The sequence below is a fragment of the Nerophis ophidion genome, linkage group LG04 (genome assembly GCF_033978795.1).
Source record: "Nerophis ophidion isolate RoL-2023_Sa linkage group LG04, RoL_Noph_v1.0, whole genome shotgun sequence".
Classification (NCBI taxonomy): domain Eukaryota; kingdom Metazoa; phylum Chordata; class Actinopteri; order Syngnathiformes; family Syngnathidae; genus Nerophis; species Nerophis ophidion.
This window is the reverse complement of record NC_084614.1, coordinates 60,280,260-60,297,067: the sequence shown is the minus strand read 5'-3', so window position 1 is coordinate 60,297,067 and position 16,808 is coordinate 60,280,260. Positions and strand designations below refer to the sequence as shown.

The window sequence follows — 16,808 nt, the reverse complement described above, 5'->3', positions numbered from 1 at the left end:
CTCTCCCGGACTACAATATAAACCACCTCAACTGACGCAAGTAGTGGGGGTTGGTGGGTTTGTGGTAGCGGGGGTGTATATTGTAGCTCGGAATAGTTAGGGCTGCATGGGATTCTGGGTATTTGTTCTATTGTGTTACGGTGCAGATATTCTCCCGAAATGTGTTTGTCATTCTTGTTTGGTGTGGGTTCACAGTGTGGCACATATTTGTAACAGCGTTTAAGTTTGTTTTACGGCCAACCTCAGTGTAACCTGTGTAACTGTTGATCAAACATGTCTTGCACTAACACACGTGCGTTTCGCAAAGCCAGATGCAACTTTTAAATGGGCTTGCACGCTGTTTGTACAGGATGTAGAGGGCGCTAAAGGCAGTGACATTATGGCACCCCCTGAATATTATTGATTGGGTAAAAATTGACAGGAATACAAGAGAATGGATGTCCTGAAATTCAGGGGTCTCCCGGGAAAATCGGGAGCATTGGCAAGTTAGCGCCGTTCATATTAAACTCGCGGGCCGCACCAACATTAAATTGTCACATCAAAGTGCGGGCCGCAAAATAACGTCTCGCGGGCCGCGTGTTTGAAACCCCAGGTTTAGATAGATAGATAGATAGATAGATAGATAGATAGATAGATAGATAGATAGATAGATAGATAGATAGATAGATAGATAGATAGATAGATGGATAAATAGATAGATAGAACTTTATTGATCCTTCAGGAGAGTTCCTTGAGGAAAATTAGCCAATGAACACAAAGTCTAATAAACAAGTTTCATTATTGTCCAACAACACCATGTGAATCAGTGCAACTGTTTGACCAACAAAAATAAAAAGGGGTGATGCCTCACACATCTAATACACAAGCATTATGCCTCACTGACACCTCAGTGTGCTGTCATTTTAGAGCCTGCGTTTAATTCAATGAAATGACGAAACATTTTAGCGTGTGTTGATGGTATTGTGAACACTGACGAATATAGCAATAAGATAACAGACTAGTGACCATCCCAGAAAATAAAACATCAAGACGTTATAAACAAGTTAATGCAACGATTCCTTCACATCGTTTTGCAGGTTGCCTGCTGCATGTTTTCCCCTGTCCATAACTCCTAGAATCAGAGCAGGTGAGTGAAGGAGCGACCAATGACAAAACGATGTGTTGCACTTTTAAAATGAAAACAAAATCTAATATTTTTTTATATTGTCTCCAATATTGTCTAATAACAGCAGTTCCATCTTAAAGTGACGCAAAGACTGCGCGAAAGTAAAGCAAGTGAAAAGTGAAAAAGAGCAATCGGCTGCAGCAAACCCAGGACAAGTTGAACGTTTAATGTTTCTTTTAATAGTACTAATTGTGTTAATTTTTCAGTTTGGCATGGTGATGTAGATTGTGAATATTGTGAAAGTGCTTGATTTGATATGCAGCACAGCCTGCTTTTTAGATGTTAATAATGCCGACAATCACCTTCATTTTAATCATAGCAGCTAGAATTGTGATTGTGATTAAAATGTGATTAATTGTGCAGACCTACTTCAGAGTGCTCAGTACACAATACTAGTGTTCTAAACTGTCTGCAGTTAGATGCACTATATTACACCATGGCTTGGGCCAAAGGCCAGTGCAGCCGTTTTAGCCACTGATCGACACCAAAGCTGCATAGGTGCACTACAAGGGCAGTAGGGCAGCATAAAGATTAGAATAAAAAAGCCATGAAAGCCAGCAGCTGTTCTATCGAGGTGTGGTGGAGCAACACGCTTGACTCAGTGCCAGCTGCACAGAGATGAAAAATTAAAAAACAAACACCCCATCATTATGCTCTCACCTCCCTTGAGGGACGGAGAAGGATTGAACACATATTTAGTAATTGATATTCTTCCTAAACGCTGGATTAGACAGTTCAATCACAGCAGCGACACATTAGGAGCACATTGTGAAGTTACGTACCATATTGATGGCATTCACTGGGCCGATGCTGTTGACAAACATGTCTGTGTGGATCACTGTAGGTTTAACTGCAAGGGAAAAAAACACATAGACTGTAATTATGAGCAATTATGTAGTACTTACATACAGTAACAGTTCAGTGCTTGCAAATACTGTAGCATTTCCTTACTACATTGTTGACCTGTAAATATAGTAAGATAAAACGGGTCCAACATTTATTTAAAGGACACCTCTTGCTCTTGTCAAAGAGTGTGCATTTAAATCTGAACTCCCTGACTTGTTCGCCCCCTGCAACATGCACTCTATTACTCTTCTTGTGCCACCATGCATGAGCCCCGTGAGGCTGCCATGATGGTGAATGGTACGATGTTTGCCTCTCTCTCACACAGAGGAGATGTACTTTTGGGTCGAAAGTGCCTCATAAATATTTGTGCTGATGCTGCATAATATAATGTACTTAGTTTAGCTGCAACAAAAGACGCAGTGTTGATTTAGCCTTAACTAGTTTACTGTCTAACGAAAGACATGTCAGCTGATGGTAATTGACCCACATCCATCCACAGTAGGCATTCCTGATCATTACATGATTGCTAATATTTCCGTTTGTTGTATACTAAGGATATTTTATTACACGCTCATTCCTAGTTTAAGTTTACTTATATGCATACTTGTATGAATGGGACCCTTGTTTATTTGTTATAGACATCAATGACATCAGTAAGGTATTAGATAAAATAAAGTTTGTGGTTTTTGACGACACAGATATTTTTTTTTTCTCTGGTGAAGACTTGCAGCAGCTCTTGGAAGATTATAATACACAATACATTTTTCAATTAAAACATTGTTTGGATAAAAATAAATTGTCCCTGAACTTTAACAAAACCAAATTTATGTTGTTCGCAACATGGAAATTGATAACAGAAATTGAACCTATTTGGAGTATTGTATTGGATCACAAGCTGTGCTGGAAACCTCACTTCAAATATCTGAGTAGTAAAATAGCAAAAATATTGGAATCCTGGGAAAAACAAAACACACCTTAAACCATAAAACCTTGCACACTGTGTGATGTACACTAGTATTGCCATATCTTAATTAATGTGTGGAAGCCTGGGGTAACACAAAAGCATGTTACAAAATGAAAGCACATTACAAAAAAAAGAGTAATGAGAATAATACACAAAATTGTCTATCGGGAACACACAAATGCACTCTTTATAAAGTCGAAAATATTTAAATGTATGGATCTAGTGAAATTCAAAACTGCCAAAGTAATTTATAAAGAGAGATATAACCTGCCGCGTGTTAACTTTTAAAAGTGCATATTCGTTTGTGGGGTGACTTTGTGGAATCGTTTGCATAAAGAAATCAAACAAAGCAATATCATTCAATTTGAAAATTAATAATATTGGTAGGTACAACAAAGAGTAAGGAACTAAATATTTTGAAGATATATTTGATCTATATAACTACATTATATAGATCATAGATATAGATCATAGACTGTATAGCTCGGTTGGTAGAGCGGCCGTTCCAACAACTTGAGGGTTGCAGGTTCGATCCCCGCTTCCGCCATCCTAGTCAATGCCGTTGTGTCCTTGGGCAAGACACTTTACCCACCTGCTCCCAGTGCCACCCACACTGGTTTGACTTAGATATTGGGTTTCACTATGTAAAGCGCTTTGAGTCACTTGAGGAAAAAGCGCTATATAAATACAATTCACTTCACATTTGATTAAATGACTGTTTATTTCATTTATTATTATTTTTATTTTATTTGCGTATTCATGGATGTAATTATTTACAGTATGTATTATGTCATATACTTATTATACTTTGTACTGTATTATAATGTATACTCTAATACAGTGGTCCCCAAACTACGGCCCGCCAGCGTTCGACGTCTGGCCCGCAGGAAATCCCAAGTGAAAAAAAAAAAAATATATATATATATTTTTTGGGGAAAATCTGTCCTTTCTAAACCATTTTCTACAGCTTGTTGCTTGTAACTCTGAGTCTCCTAGCCGCTCAGGCAAATCACATTGCGATATCATATATATACATATATATATATACATATATATACATATATATATATATATATATATATATATATATATATATATATACATACATACGTATATATATATACATATACATATATACATATACACATACAAATATATATATACATATATATATATATATATATATATATATATATATATATATATATATATATATATATATATATATATATATATATATAAAACAAATTATTTTAACCCAACGCGGCCCCCAGGTAAAAAAGTTTGGGGACCCCTGCTCTAATATATACTAAATTAATTGTTTTAAATAATGTCATAATTTCTTCTGTTGTTAATAAATAATCAGATTATTACATCTAAGTGAGTGGGCTGGACATTATAAGCGTTTGCTTCTTCCTGGTCCTTTTCGGACACATACCATATTATTTTCTTTTTTTATTTACTTTGTTAAAACTGTATGGATGGAAACTATTTTTGATTGCTGTGATCAAAAGAAAGAATATGTTTAAAGTTACTTATGCTTTTACGACGCTAACTGCAACAGTATTCACAGGGGGTTCCGTCAAGTCCACATTCCCCTTTTAAGTGCTTCAATCAGATCTTCTTTGATTTGTTTATATTTTAAGATGACAACAACATTACAGACGATGCCAAAGCTGGACTACCATTATTTAGATCAGCACCTAATTAAACTTCTTCATAGAATTACTTCTTTATAGACTTTGTGAAGAAGTTGGTAGAGTGGCCGTGCCAGCAATCTGAGGGTTACTGGTTCAATCCCCACCTTCTACCATCCTAGTCACGTCCGTTGTGTCCTTGGGCGAGACACTTCACCCTTGCTCCTGATGGGTCCTGGCGAGCGCCTTGCATGGCAGTTCCCGCCGTCAGTGTGTGAATGTCTGTGTGAATGCGCGAATGTGGAAATACTGTCAAAGCGCTTTGGGCTCCTTAAAAAGGGGTAGAAAAGCGCTATACAAGTACAACCCATTTACCATTCCCTAAAAGTAAAAGCAAGTCCACCGTTTGTTACACTCCCCTAACTACATTATTGATGGGCAGATTGACAAAAAGTGTCACAAAAGTTCATAATGTGGGAAATCGGTTAGGTTTATGTTAAGCAAACATACTAACAGATTGTACCCGTTTAACATATACAATATTTTGGTATAATAAGTTCATACATGGTGGAGGTGCATTAATGCGAACCACATCAACAATTAACCTACTTTTAAATGTCTATCAGGGCTCATCTTTGATGTAATAAATATTGAGATAGTGTGTATGTGAACACATGCAAGTTTCCATCTGCTCAGCGCTGCACACTACGCCTCTTTAGACGCAAACAGCTTGTGTCGATCTGTGGACACATCTGACATGTATGACAAACCTCTACATGTTGGTGTCAAACGGGTGTCCGTGTAGTGTCATGATGCTGTGAGTCAGTGGTGCCATGCAGCACTATCAAACATGGCTGACTAAACGTGACATCTAAAGAGGGTTCAGGTTGAGACGCATCTGCCTTCAAGGCACTCATGTAGGGGATATCGAGTGTTGGAGGAAGATAACGTAGGTTTGCATCCATTTTTCATGTCACTCCCAGGCATACATGTCAAGTGAATGGCATCACCCTCCCCCCAAGGCAAGACACACTGTGTGTGATGTTCTTGCATATTGTGTCTTATGCGATACATAGCTGGGAATGATTTGCAGACTATTCCTCTCATACGATTAGTCATGTATAGTATATTGACCTTGGACTGGACTGAACTGGTAAGCAGTAAGAGTCAGGATTCATTGTGTTAAGACGACCAAGAACATGTGACGAACTCTCTTCTTTTTAAGACCCATTCTTAGAAAAAAACATTTCCAGGTGGTCTTTGTGTGGGTGCAGCGTGTCTCCACGTCACTGGTATATGTTAGTGACAGGAATACAAATCTCGACATTGCCCAAGCTGTTTTCTCTACAGTGTCTTACCACCATCATATACATATAGGGGCCCTAAATTAAAAACAAAAAATTATTTTAAAGATTTTGCAATACAGGAAAGTAACATTTCACCTTTCAGAAGATATATGTGCTGCCATCTCCTGCCAATAATGTTCCACTGAAATATTTACTATGTTCTCAGAGTTTGAGGCTTGGGAAACAGGATTCTGCACAGTTCAAACAACAGACTGGCTTGGGAGTACAAAGTTAGGGGTCATCTTCGTTTCCACAGAGTTTGATGACTATATGCCTGAAAGTAAGAATACATTTGCTGTTTAATTCCAATTTTGGTCTGTTAAAGTATCATATGTTTGTCCATTTTCCATTTTCTACCGCTTATTCCCTTTTTGGGGTTGCCAGGGGCGCTGGCGCCTATCTCATATGTTTGTATGGGTTTAAAATGATTCTGATGCAAATTTCTGTTAGCCTGAAAATGGGGCTGTCCATTGTATCGTAGCATTAAGATAGCGGGATAAGAGCCCACCAGGTTTTGTCCGCGGTTCTTTTCATTGAGGGAATTTCACCTGGCCTCCGTACCAAAGTGCTTGCTTATGTAGATTTAATTTGGTTTTCTTTCATTTAAACCAAATTTGCTTGACCTAAACCCTTTGCCCTACATTTTTGAGTGTTTTCTAAGAAAAAACTAATTCATAAAAATATTTTAAAAAAATGTTGAGTCTTATGTTTAAACCAATATGATATATATTGTATATATTTTTTTCAGAAAAAAATACATTTTGTCTGAGATTGTATAGAATAGTTCAGCCATACAGTAGATCCACAGTGGCTTAAAAACCACCATGTACTTCAAATTAAAATGGTGGTGCAATTAGTGATTAAATTCAATCCACTGACTTGTGATGCACTTTGCTCCATCACGCTATGTCTGCTTACATGATTGGAAGTTTAGAGGTAAAGCTGGCTAATTATAAACCCTCGGTATCTGCGCAATTTGACAGCTGGAATAGCGAATGTGCGAGATCAGAGCTTGTTTGAAGATGACGTTTGGTTACGGTAGTGGTAGCTGGCCTAAGAAATGACTGTATGCTTTGTGTGTGTCTGTAGATCTGACGTGAATTTAAAGCCTCATCTAAGTCTTCAGAATGAAGATTATACCCTTCGTGAATTCTGTCACATTTTATGGAGTATACACATTTTATAGAGTGTATTAAAAAAACACTGTAAATAAAATATCAGCAAAGTAAAATGAATATATGACCATGCCACAAAGATGCTGACACGCTGCGAAAATACTGCAGTCACTTCAAGAATGAAAGCAAGGTCATGATGATAAAAAGTAACGTTATTTTTGTAATGAAAACTCATTTTGTAACTGCATGCTGAGAAAACTGAATAATCCAACAAATAGCAAAGTATGGTCCAGTACATTTTAGTTAATCCATCAATTTAATATGTATTTGCTTTGGTATTGCATTTAATTCAAGTCGTGATCTGTTATTGTTTGGCTGTCCCTCCCGACTTATTAGTATGCAGTTATTCCACTCTGTCTCTATGCAGCTACGAATGAGAAATAGCCTAATGTCTGCCATGTCAAAGAGAAACAGAAGATTTATAAGGCAAGACATTTTTAAAGATAATGTGGAGGAGACCTGTCGTTTGTGTAACAGTTTATTTCGTTATTGTATAATTAGTATACGACTACCTTGGGTGTTTCATACAGTGCTTTCTGAAATACTACACATGATATGGCGTAAATGATTTGTAGTTTTAGGGCCTGATCTACTGGGATCCCAAATAAAAGTTGCTAAATAGCTTGTGGAAACAAAACAATTGCAAGTACTATTAGCATTGTGACTGCATAATCAAAAAAAAAAAAAAAAAAGTTGTGCAGACTGCCCTATTTAAATTAGGTTTTTGCATGTACTACCAGCTGTCACTATGGAGATATTAAACATGGGATGTTTTGCTATATTGTAGGACATGAAGCACACAACTATAACCTGCGACATAGATTTATTGATATATCAATACGAACACCATATGAAAAAAGATTTTAAATCATACACTTGAGTCATCCAGCAGCTATAAAATGGTGTTGCTGAATAGGCGGTATGGGTCTATAATTTTTTTATTTCTCACGGTGAAAATATGGTGACACGAATATCCAGTTGTGCGTAACTGTGTTAGTTTGCATGTACCTTCCAAACATGCTAATTATAGACTCAAAAATAGTGGCCCTCAAACTGATTCCGGTTAAAGAAATCACATTGCGGCTGATACATGATTACATGTGCATGTCCTCGTCCGAGTACTGTGGGAGCTCTGATAATCTGCATATATTCTAAGTATCCATTTAGGCAAACACATTAAATGGAATACGCTCGCTACTTTGCTCATTTAAGAGACGCAATTCTTGGTACACAAACGTATGTCAGCTTTGCGTGTGCTATCAAGTCTGCATATATTTTTTAAAAGGCGCAAACCTTTAGTAGATCAGTCCCTTAGTGTCTTCAATTCAGCTAAAACAGCCAATATCTTCCTATAGGTGTGTGTGAAAGACAGGCCGGTTCCCATTGATGTACAGAACCATCAATCAAGCGTTACGGAGTATTGAGCATCTTCTCCTTGCTCTGACTCTTTTCAAATGACATCATGATGTATGTTTTACTCTGGTGGAGATGAGGGCCCCACCCAGTTGTCTGACAGCATGAACAAAGTTAGCCACTTGTCTTCTCTCTACATAAAAAAACAGACCTGTATACCATTTGTATATAGAACTAGTGATGTAAAAAAAATGCCTACCACATAAAAACTATGGAGGGTCTTGAAAGTCATTAAAGAAGCCTGAGCTATCTTGTTTTAGTTTACATCTTTACAGTATATTGCAGGGGTAGGGAACCTATGGCTCGGGAGCCAGATGTGGCTCCTCTTGATGACTACATCTGGCTCCCGGATAAATCTTTAGTGTATTAAAACATTTTTGATGTATTTTAATCCATCAATCTGTTCTCTACAGCTTGATTACAGGCAGAGATTTGGCTCCATCTTTCCTGCAAGTCTTGAGCCAATCACAGCTACACGTGTTGTGAGGTCAATAATTAACATCCCGCCTTTCAATCAAATATTTAGCTTGATAGTTTATAAAAACCCTTTTGAAAAGAAGATGGTGAAAATAAAAAAAGATTGCAAGTACCATAGATTTCAAGACCAAGGGAGATAGGAATTTGCCTTGGTGGAAGAGCAGGTTATGGTGCAATAATAATATTTCTTCAATTAAATGTGGATAGCAAATTCTACAGACGTTGCATTAGAACTAAGAAATATTATATTTATTATTGGTTCGCTTTAGTACAACGTTATTATGAAGAATACATTTAGAAGTCCATCCATCGATCCATTTCCTACCGCTTATTCCCATTGGGGTCGCGGGGCGCGCTGGTGCCTATCTCAGCTACAATCGGGCGGAAGGCGGGGTTACACCCTGGACAAGTCGCCACCTCATCGCAGAGCCAACACAGATAGACAGTGTTGCCAATCAACCTATCCCCAGGTGCATGTCTTTGGAAGTGGGAGGGAGCCGGAGTACCCGGAACCCACGCAGTCACGGGGAGGACATGCAAACTCCACACAGAAAGATACCGAGCCCGGGATTGAACCCCAGACTACTCAGGACCTTAGTATTGTGAGGCAGACGCACTAACGCCTCTTCCACCGTGAAGCCCTAAAATTGTTTCGTCTTAAAAAAGCACACATTTAGTTGTATTCAGTGTTAAAAATATCATATGGCTCCCACGGAAATACACATTAAAAATAATGTCATGGTTCTTTCAGCCAAAAAGCTTCATGGCCCCTGGTCTATAGTCGAGTTTAGAGATGTACGGTGCACCCCCCATTGCCTCCTCGGCCGGCGCGGGTTGCAGGGACTGCGGTCTGGTGGCCTGCCATCTTCGGGCAAAGACCTCGCTGAAGGTGTGAGGATTTTATTCTATTATTATTTAAATTGTATTTTAAAAAAATAAATAATAAAATATATGATTTATTTATTTGTGTAATATATAATAAAATATATTATTTATTTGTGTAGGGCGTCGCGCGGGTCTCGCATCCTGTTGAGTGGGGTCCGTGCCCTTGTGGTCCGACCTTGCGCTGTGGAGTCTGTGTTCGTGACTTGATGCGGTGGCAGCACAGCCCCTTTGTCTGGTCTGTATGCTGTGTCTGTGTTAGTGCGGGTTTGGGTTGGGGTGGTGGGGTCTATTGGTGGGGGAGGTGTTGTCTCTTGTTTGCATGTTAGCGTTTGGGCTGACTGGTGGGCTGGCGCGGCCTGGTCTCTATGATCCTGTTGGCGTGTGGTTGCCGATCGCAGTTGTTTTTGTTGTTTGTGTTTTTCCGATCACTTTGATTTGATAAATGATAAATGATAAATGGGTTGTACTTGTATAGCGCTTTTCTACCTTCAAGGTACTCAAAGCGCTTTGACACTACTTCCACATTTACCCCTTCACACACACATTCACACACTGATGAAAGGAGCTGCCATGCAAGGCGCTAACCAGCACCCATCAGGAGCAAGGGAAAAGTGTCTTGCTCAGGACACAACGGACGTGACGAGGTTGGTACTAGGTGGGATTTGAACCAGGGACCCTCGGGTCACTGGCACACTGACAAAGCTTAACTCATTCTTACTATAACAATCTACAAGCTTAATATACTGTAGGTTGCCTCTCTCTCTTCCCCTCTATTTTTCGGTATTCCTTTTTTTTTTTTTAATCTCTAGTTATCATTATCTATATGTATTGTTGCATTTGAACAACTGTATTGTTGATATTGTTGATAATAGAGGTAAACTATTGGTATTGCTCATTATCAATAGCGCTTTTTCTATTGGTATTTGTATTGCTTCAGTTGTAGTGTAAAAATGCTTATTGTCATTTATATATTATTTATTTCGCTAACTGCGTCTTTGCTATCACTTTTACAATCATATTTGTACGTATCGTATGTGCTGGTGATGTACTATTGTTGTTGTTGCTTTTGTTGTTATTGTTGTGTTTGTTGTTGTTGTTTTGTCTTTCTGTCTAATCCCCCTCTTATCCCCACAATTCCCCCCTCTGTCTTCCTTTTTTTCTCTTTCTATCCCCTCCTGCTCCGGCCCGGCTGCACCAAATGATAATATTAAAACATTTAATAAAGTCAAATTGAAATAAGGCAACAAGATAAGTATCCTACACTTCTCTTTTGTAAAGTAAATCTGAACAGCCGATATAGGCATCTACATCAACTATATGATTTGCCTGAAAAGCTGGACAGGACAAAAAAAAAAATGTTTAGAGATGTATACATGCAAAATAGCAAAACAGAGCTTGTTTTCCTGTCACTCACACCCCAGTGACCTGGAGAGGTGCACCAGCAATACCAGATTAGCAAACAGGGAATTAATCAAGATATGATTTAGTTGTGATCAAGAAGTTATCAAATAAATGAGCAGCTAGGAAAGAAAATACAACAATCCAGTTTCTAGTAGATCGACCAATCAGTCTTGAATGAAAAACAAAACATATTTTAAGACAACCAGAACGGCCTAACTGCGATCAATTGAATGCCCTGAGAATATACAATGACCTGCATGAATAAAAAATACTCAGACATATATCCAGGGATGACTTGTACTCAGGTCAATGCGGTTATGGTTTTGCACTTTGGAACTATAAAAGCAGGATAGCTCCACCCACCTTGTAGTACGGATCAATTATTTTTGAGTACAGTATTGCTTGCCATGTGAAGGGCTGATACGAATTCACAGGGCTGAGGAGCCTCTGTTCCGTTTTTTTTTCCTTTCATCTGTTGCCAAAGTGCTTGCTCATGTGGGTTTCTGTTTGTTTTCTTTAACATATAAAGATTATGGTTTTGGATGTTTGATTCTGACTAAACAAGTGGAAAATAAGCATTTACCTCCGATGTCAGGCCTCAGTTTGTTGTCGTATCCATCTAACAGGCCGTTAAGGATATGCGTGACGTCACTTTCGTATACCTTGGGGGTCAGCACCCACGTCTTGTTGGTTACCTCATCATCATCATCGGTTTGAAAGGAGCTGCGATGAGAAGAAAAATGCATGCAACCAGTTGTTTTGTTTCGAGGGACAGCAATGCAGTTCTTCCATATTCATGGTTTCTCTAATGGAGATGTATGAGGACCAAGAAAATACACAATGTCCCATTTTATAGATATAGTGGCTACTCTTCAGTCAACTGCAGGTACCACACACACCTTCACTGTTTCCTGCCTAAGGGCCAAATGATGACCTCCAGGAAAACTTTTATAGACTCTACTGGAAAATAGCAAAGTGACTGAATTATTTGTCATATCCTAAATATGGTTGGAAGGCTTCTAGGAGTCCTGCAAAGACCATTTTCTCAAATACTTCTTCACCTCACCGAGTGAAAAGGTAATAACATCTCAAGAGCCTGTGGTCACAAATGTCACCACAGCAAAGGAGTAAATATGTGGGTTTTGCGTTCATGTTCTTTCTGAGACAGGTGTGATGTTGTTAAATTTCATATCTAGAATGGAGGGCTTTTGGTTTTTGTTGTTTTATTCATATTGAGTACACACAATCTATACAAAGTAGGGATACAAATAACCTCCCAAGAACCATTTAGTTTTGGTCTCTTTTGTCAGAGTTAAACAAAGCCCTGTTTTGCAAAACGCAAATTTGAGCTGAGCAACTAATCAAAAAATACTTGAAACTGACAATTAGTTTTCAACCAATTAAAAATTTCCCTGTCAATTATTTTTACCCCCAAATGCATGAAGGCTGCCAGAAACCCAGCAGAAGAAGTAGCAGTCGTGTATCACTGCCTGATCCAGTCATGGACTAAAACTGAAACACTCAACCATGTGAGTACGGTAGCTTGTACCCAAAATGAATTCAGTGTTAGTTGTTGGGAAAGGCTTTGTCTACAATAAAGATTATGTTGACCAAACATTTGAGTATTAGTTGAGAGTGAAATAATCCTGCATCAACTGAAATCCAGGTACAGGTTTTAAATAATCGTGATTTGCATTTTTGTTACAAATGACCAGTCTAAACACACATGTTCATTGCAGAGGACACTTGTTCTCAGGAGGTTATACAGCAGTATTGAAGTACAAAGGTCAATGCAATATTTTGCACATCCTATGAACCCTTATTTTTTACACATACTGTATATCCTGAAAAATTGGTACATAAAGGGTTCATGTTATGAGGATTTAAAACGAGGTCAGTGATGAGATCAATGCATATGCAGTACAAAAATGAGTGAGGAGACTCCGACTAGCGTGCTTGCTGGCAAGTTTTACTTCAAAATACAGTTTGAAAGGTCTTTAGATAAAACTGTTAACAAGTTTTGTGCAAATAAATGGCATGGATTAAAGTGTAAAAAAAAAAATCAAGTAATACAATAACGAATCAAACCTCTTGAATCCAATACAATGCCAAAGCATATACAGTACATCTTAAATTGTTGAATTAATTGCATTTGTGTACAAATATTGGAGTCTTTTCTTAAGCAAAGTTTAAAGGCCTACTGAAACTCACTACAACCGACCACGCAGTCTGGTTGTTTATATATAAATGATGAAATATTAACATTGCAACACATGCCAATTTTAAATTCCCGCAAAGTTTTTGTTGAAAACGTCGCGGAATGATGACGCGTGCGCGTGACGTCCCGAGTTGCAGGGGAAATATTTGCGCAGCACCATTTGCGGCTAAAAGTCATCTCTTTTCATCGCGCAATTAAACAGTATTCTGGACATCTGTGTTGCTGAATCTTTTGCAATTTGTTCAATTAATAATGGAGAAGTCAAAGTAGAAAGATGGAGGTGGGAAGCTTTAGCGTTTAGCCACACAAACACACGGTGTTTCCTTGTTTAAAATTCCCGGAGGTGAAGCTTAACTATGGATCAGAGCGGTCAAGCGAACATGGTTCCCAACCACTTGTCAACCGGCAGGTTTCGGTGAGAAAATTGTGGTAAAAAGTCGCCTCTTACCGGAGATCAGCTGAGCTCGCGCCGTCCATGCAGCTGCCGTCGACTTCCCTCAGAGACTGGCGTCAAGACACCCGTGGACAAACCCCTCCGACTTTCAGGTACTATTTAATCTCACTAAAACACTAGCAAGACAATAGAAAGATAAGGGATTTCCCAGAATTATCCTAGTAAATGTGTCTAAAAACATCTGAATCCGTCCCAATGCAATCGCCTTTTTTATTTTTTTACTTTATTTTTTATTTGTTTCTAGTCTTTCGCTATCAATATCATCATCCACAAATCTTTCATCCTCGCTTAAATTAATGGGGAAATTGTTGTTTTCTCGGTCCGAATAGCTCTTGCTGGTGGAGGCTCCCATTATAAACAATGTGAGGACATGAGGAGCCCTCACCCTTGTGACGTCATCGTCTGCGACTTCCGGTAAAGGCAAGGCTTTTTTATTAGCGGCCAAAAGTTGCGAACTTTATTGTCGATGTTCTCTACTAAATCCTTTCAGCAAAAATATGGCAATATAGCGAAGGGATCAAGTATGACACATAGAATGGATCTGCTATCCCCGTTTAAATAAGAAAATCTCATTTTAGTAGGCCTTTAACTCTGCAAGTGGGTGATTACCAAATAATTCTACAGCTCTATTTAAATCACTTCCTTGTGGTCTACATTACATGTAATCGTGGTGCTTTGGTCAAAATTTTGCATAGAATTTTTTTTTTTTTTCCACAGACTGTTGTTTTCAAACCGCCGTCTGACTGTCTCTTCGGAATGTGCCGTTTTTTGGGCAATCTTATTTACGTGCCATCAGCTATGTTATAGTTTTTAAAACTTCCACTTCTACTGGCAGATACCAGTTAGAACAATGTAGTACTGTTTTATTCAAAAGGCAACAGCCGAGGATTTTAGCATGCATGTACAAGCCAGTCTGCCCTATAACAAGAGGCTAGAGAAAAAGAAGGAACTTATTGACTACAACTGAATAAAAACAACTGACTCACGCAAAGCTCCCCGGGTAAACTTCTACCATATGTGGAGAAATACGTCACAAAATTCTCAAATTCCAAACCTCGTGCTTCAATGGTTTGATTTCAAATTTCCAGGGCTTATGCGGATCCAGAATACACAAAAACAACAGGTAAGAAAAGTTGGTTTTGCATAACAGGGCCCAGAAAATCCACACATTTATCAGCCTGTGCCTTTTACACGAAACACGTACAACTTGAATTTGCAAAAATAGCATGTACTTTCACACAGTGACCTGGCATCCCGTAATCAGATAATTACATTTGTGGAGACATCAGCACCATTATCTGGTGTGACGTATACTATACTTCTCACAATTGCACTTCCCATGTCGCCCATTTTAACAGAAATCTTGCAAAATGCTGCATCAGAGTTGGAACTGTAAAGCCTATATTTACTCGTCAATGCCTTTTATGCAGAACCCTGAGATTTATGTTGATATTGACTTCGGCACCACACCCGATATGATAACAAACCAACTTTTTGGACAGCATCAGTTGCTTACAAAGCAAGAGGGTCTTGGGTGTCGAACTTCAAACACCTTTTTTACAGCATTCCCATGTACTGTGCACTTTATCTTCCTATATTGCATTGGTGCAGTTTAAAGAAGAAAGCACCAAAAAAAAAAAACTGCTTTTTTAATTTGAATCCTTAACCATGAGACCTCTGCCGTTTTTATACACATTTTTCATGAATAAGTTCAACATTACTGCATTTTATCAGTAACCCAGTTCTTATGTACAGTATGTGGGTTCCTCAGTATAAAACATAAATTTGTGGCTGAATTTGCTCAACAGAAGTTAATGCGTCGATGTATCAAATGCAAAGAATAGTGAAGATGTAGTCAAGTTCACATAAGCACGAACGCACGCACGCACGCACGCACGCACACACGCACACACGCACACACACACACACACACAGTTGACCAAAATAGATGTTTCAATTGTTGCATTTCCAGAAAACACTGAACGAGAGAGGGGGAAAGAGTTGAGGTAAAAGCAAAACCTTGAACAAGCTCTGATCCTTCTTTAAGCAAGGCTTTGGGGGCTAGGAGAGGAAACAAGGCTTCTGGATGAAATAATAAAGAAAGAGGAGGGGCATGGGGAAGAGACCCGATAGTGTTCCCATGTTGCAAGGCTGAGAGCCATGAATAACAGTTTCACCTGCACTCTTCCTTAGATTGCCTTTAGAGCCATCATGTGCCATCCATTTCCACTTCCACACACCAGTGACTTAGCATTAAATCTTAATTATATTACTCAGGTGGCCCCTTTTGAAAAATGTCTTACCCAGTTGGATAAAAATAAGGACTAGCTGTCACCACCCTCAGGTTGCTGATCAACTTTTGATTCCTTCCGTTTTTGTAGCTATTTTTCCTTTAGGATGTCCTGGAAACAGAAATAATCTCCCTCATAAACCTTTTTTAACTGTAGAGGTGATTTGAAGTGGAATTCCAAATTAGCACGTTGAAAAATAATTGCTGTACAGTCAATCATAAAGATTAAAAGGTTGTTATGGTGGGCCTGGGCAAATAACAAATTCTGCTGGATAATAAATTGTCCCACAAATTATAGCATCATTATTGTCAGCGTCTATTTCAGACCGAATTAAGCACTAATGTTATCATAACATATGATATTATTAATGCAATTAACCATATCATAATTAATAAACTTGTATTTCTCATTACTGTTTCTACCATAGTAAATGGAAAGTCAAAACATTTAAATGATCTCAAATAAGTAGACATACAATGAAAATAAAATTTACTCAATCTATGTTTGCAAAAGTTACACTTGCAATGAATATAAAA

The 16,808-nt window shown here is 38.4% G+C and overlaps 1 protein-coding gene across 3 annotated transcripts in view; it reads right to left on the bottom strand.

Annotated features, from left to right (window-relative positions):
* The window catches only part of gabrg2 (gamma-aminobutyric acid type A receptor subunit gamma2), a 94,645-nt gene that overhangs the window by 61,757 nt on the left and 16,080 nt on the right, over positions 1 to 16,808 (bottom strand). For all 3 annotated transcript variants that reach the window (XM_061898618.1, XM_061898616.1, XM_061898617.1), the window contains exons 2-3: positions 11,893 to 12,032; positions 1,948 to 2,015 (exon numbers count right to left, since the gene is read on the bottom strand). In XM_061898618.1, the coding sequence (XP_061754602.1) occupies positions 1,948 to 2,015; positions 11,893 to 12,032 (208 nt within the window). The remainder of the gene's footprint in view (positions 1 to 1,947; positions 2,016 to 11,892; positions 12,033 to 16,808) is intronic.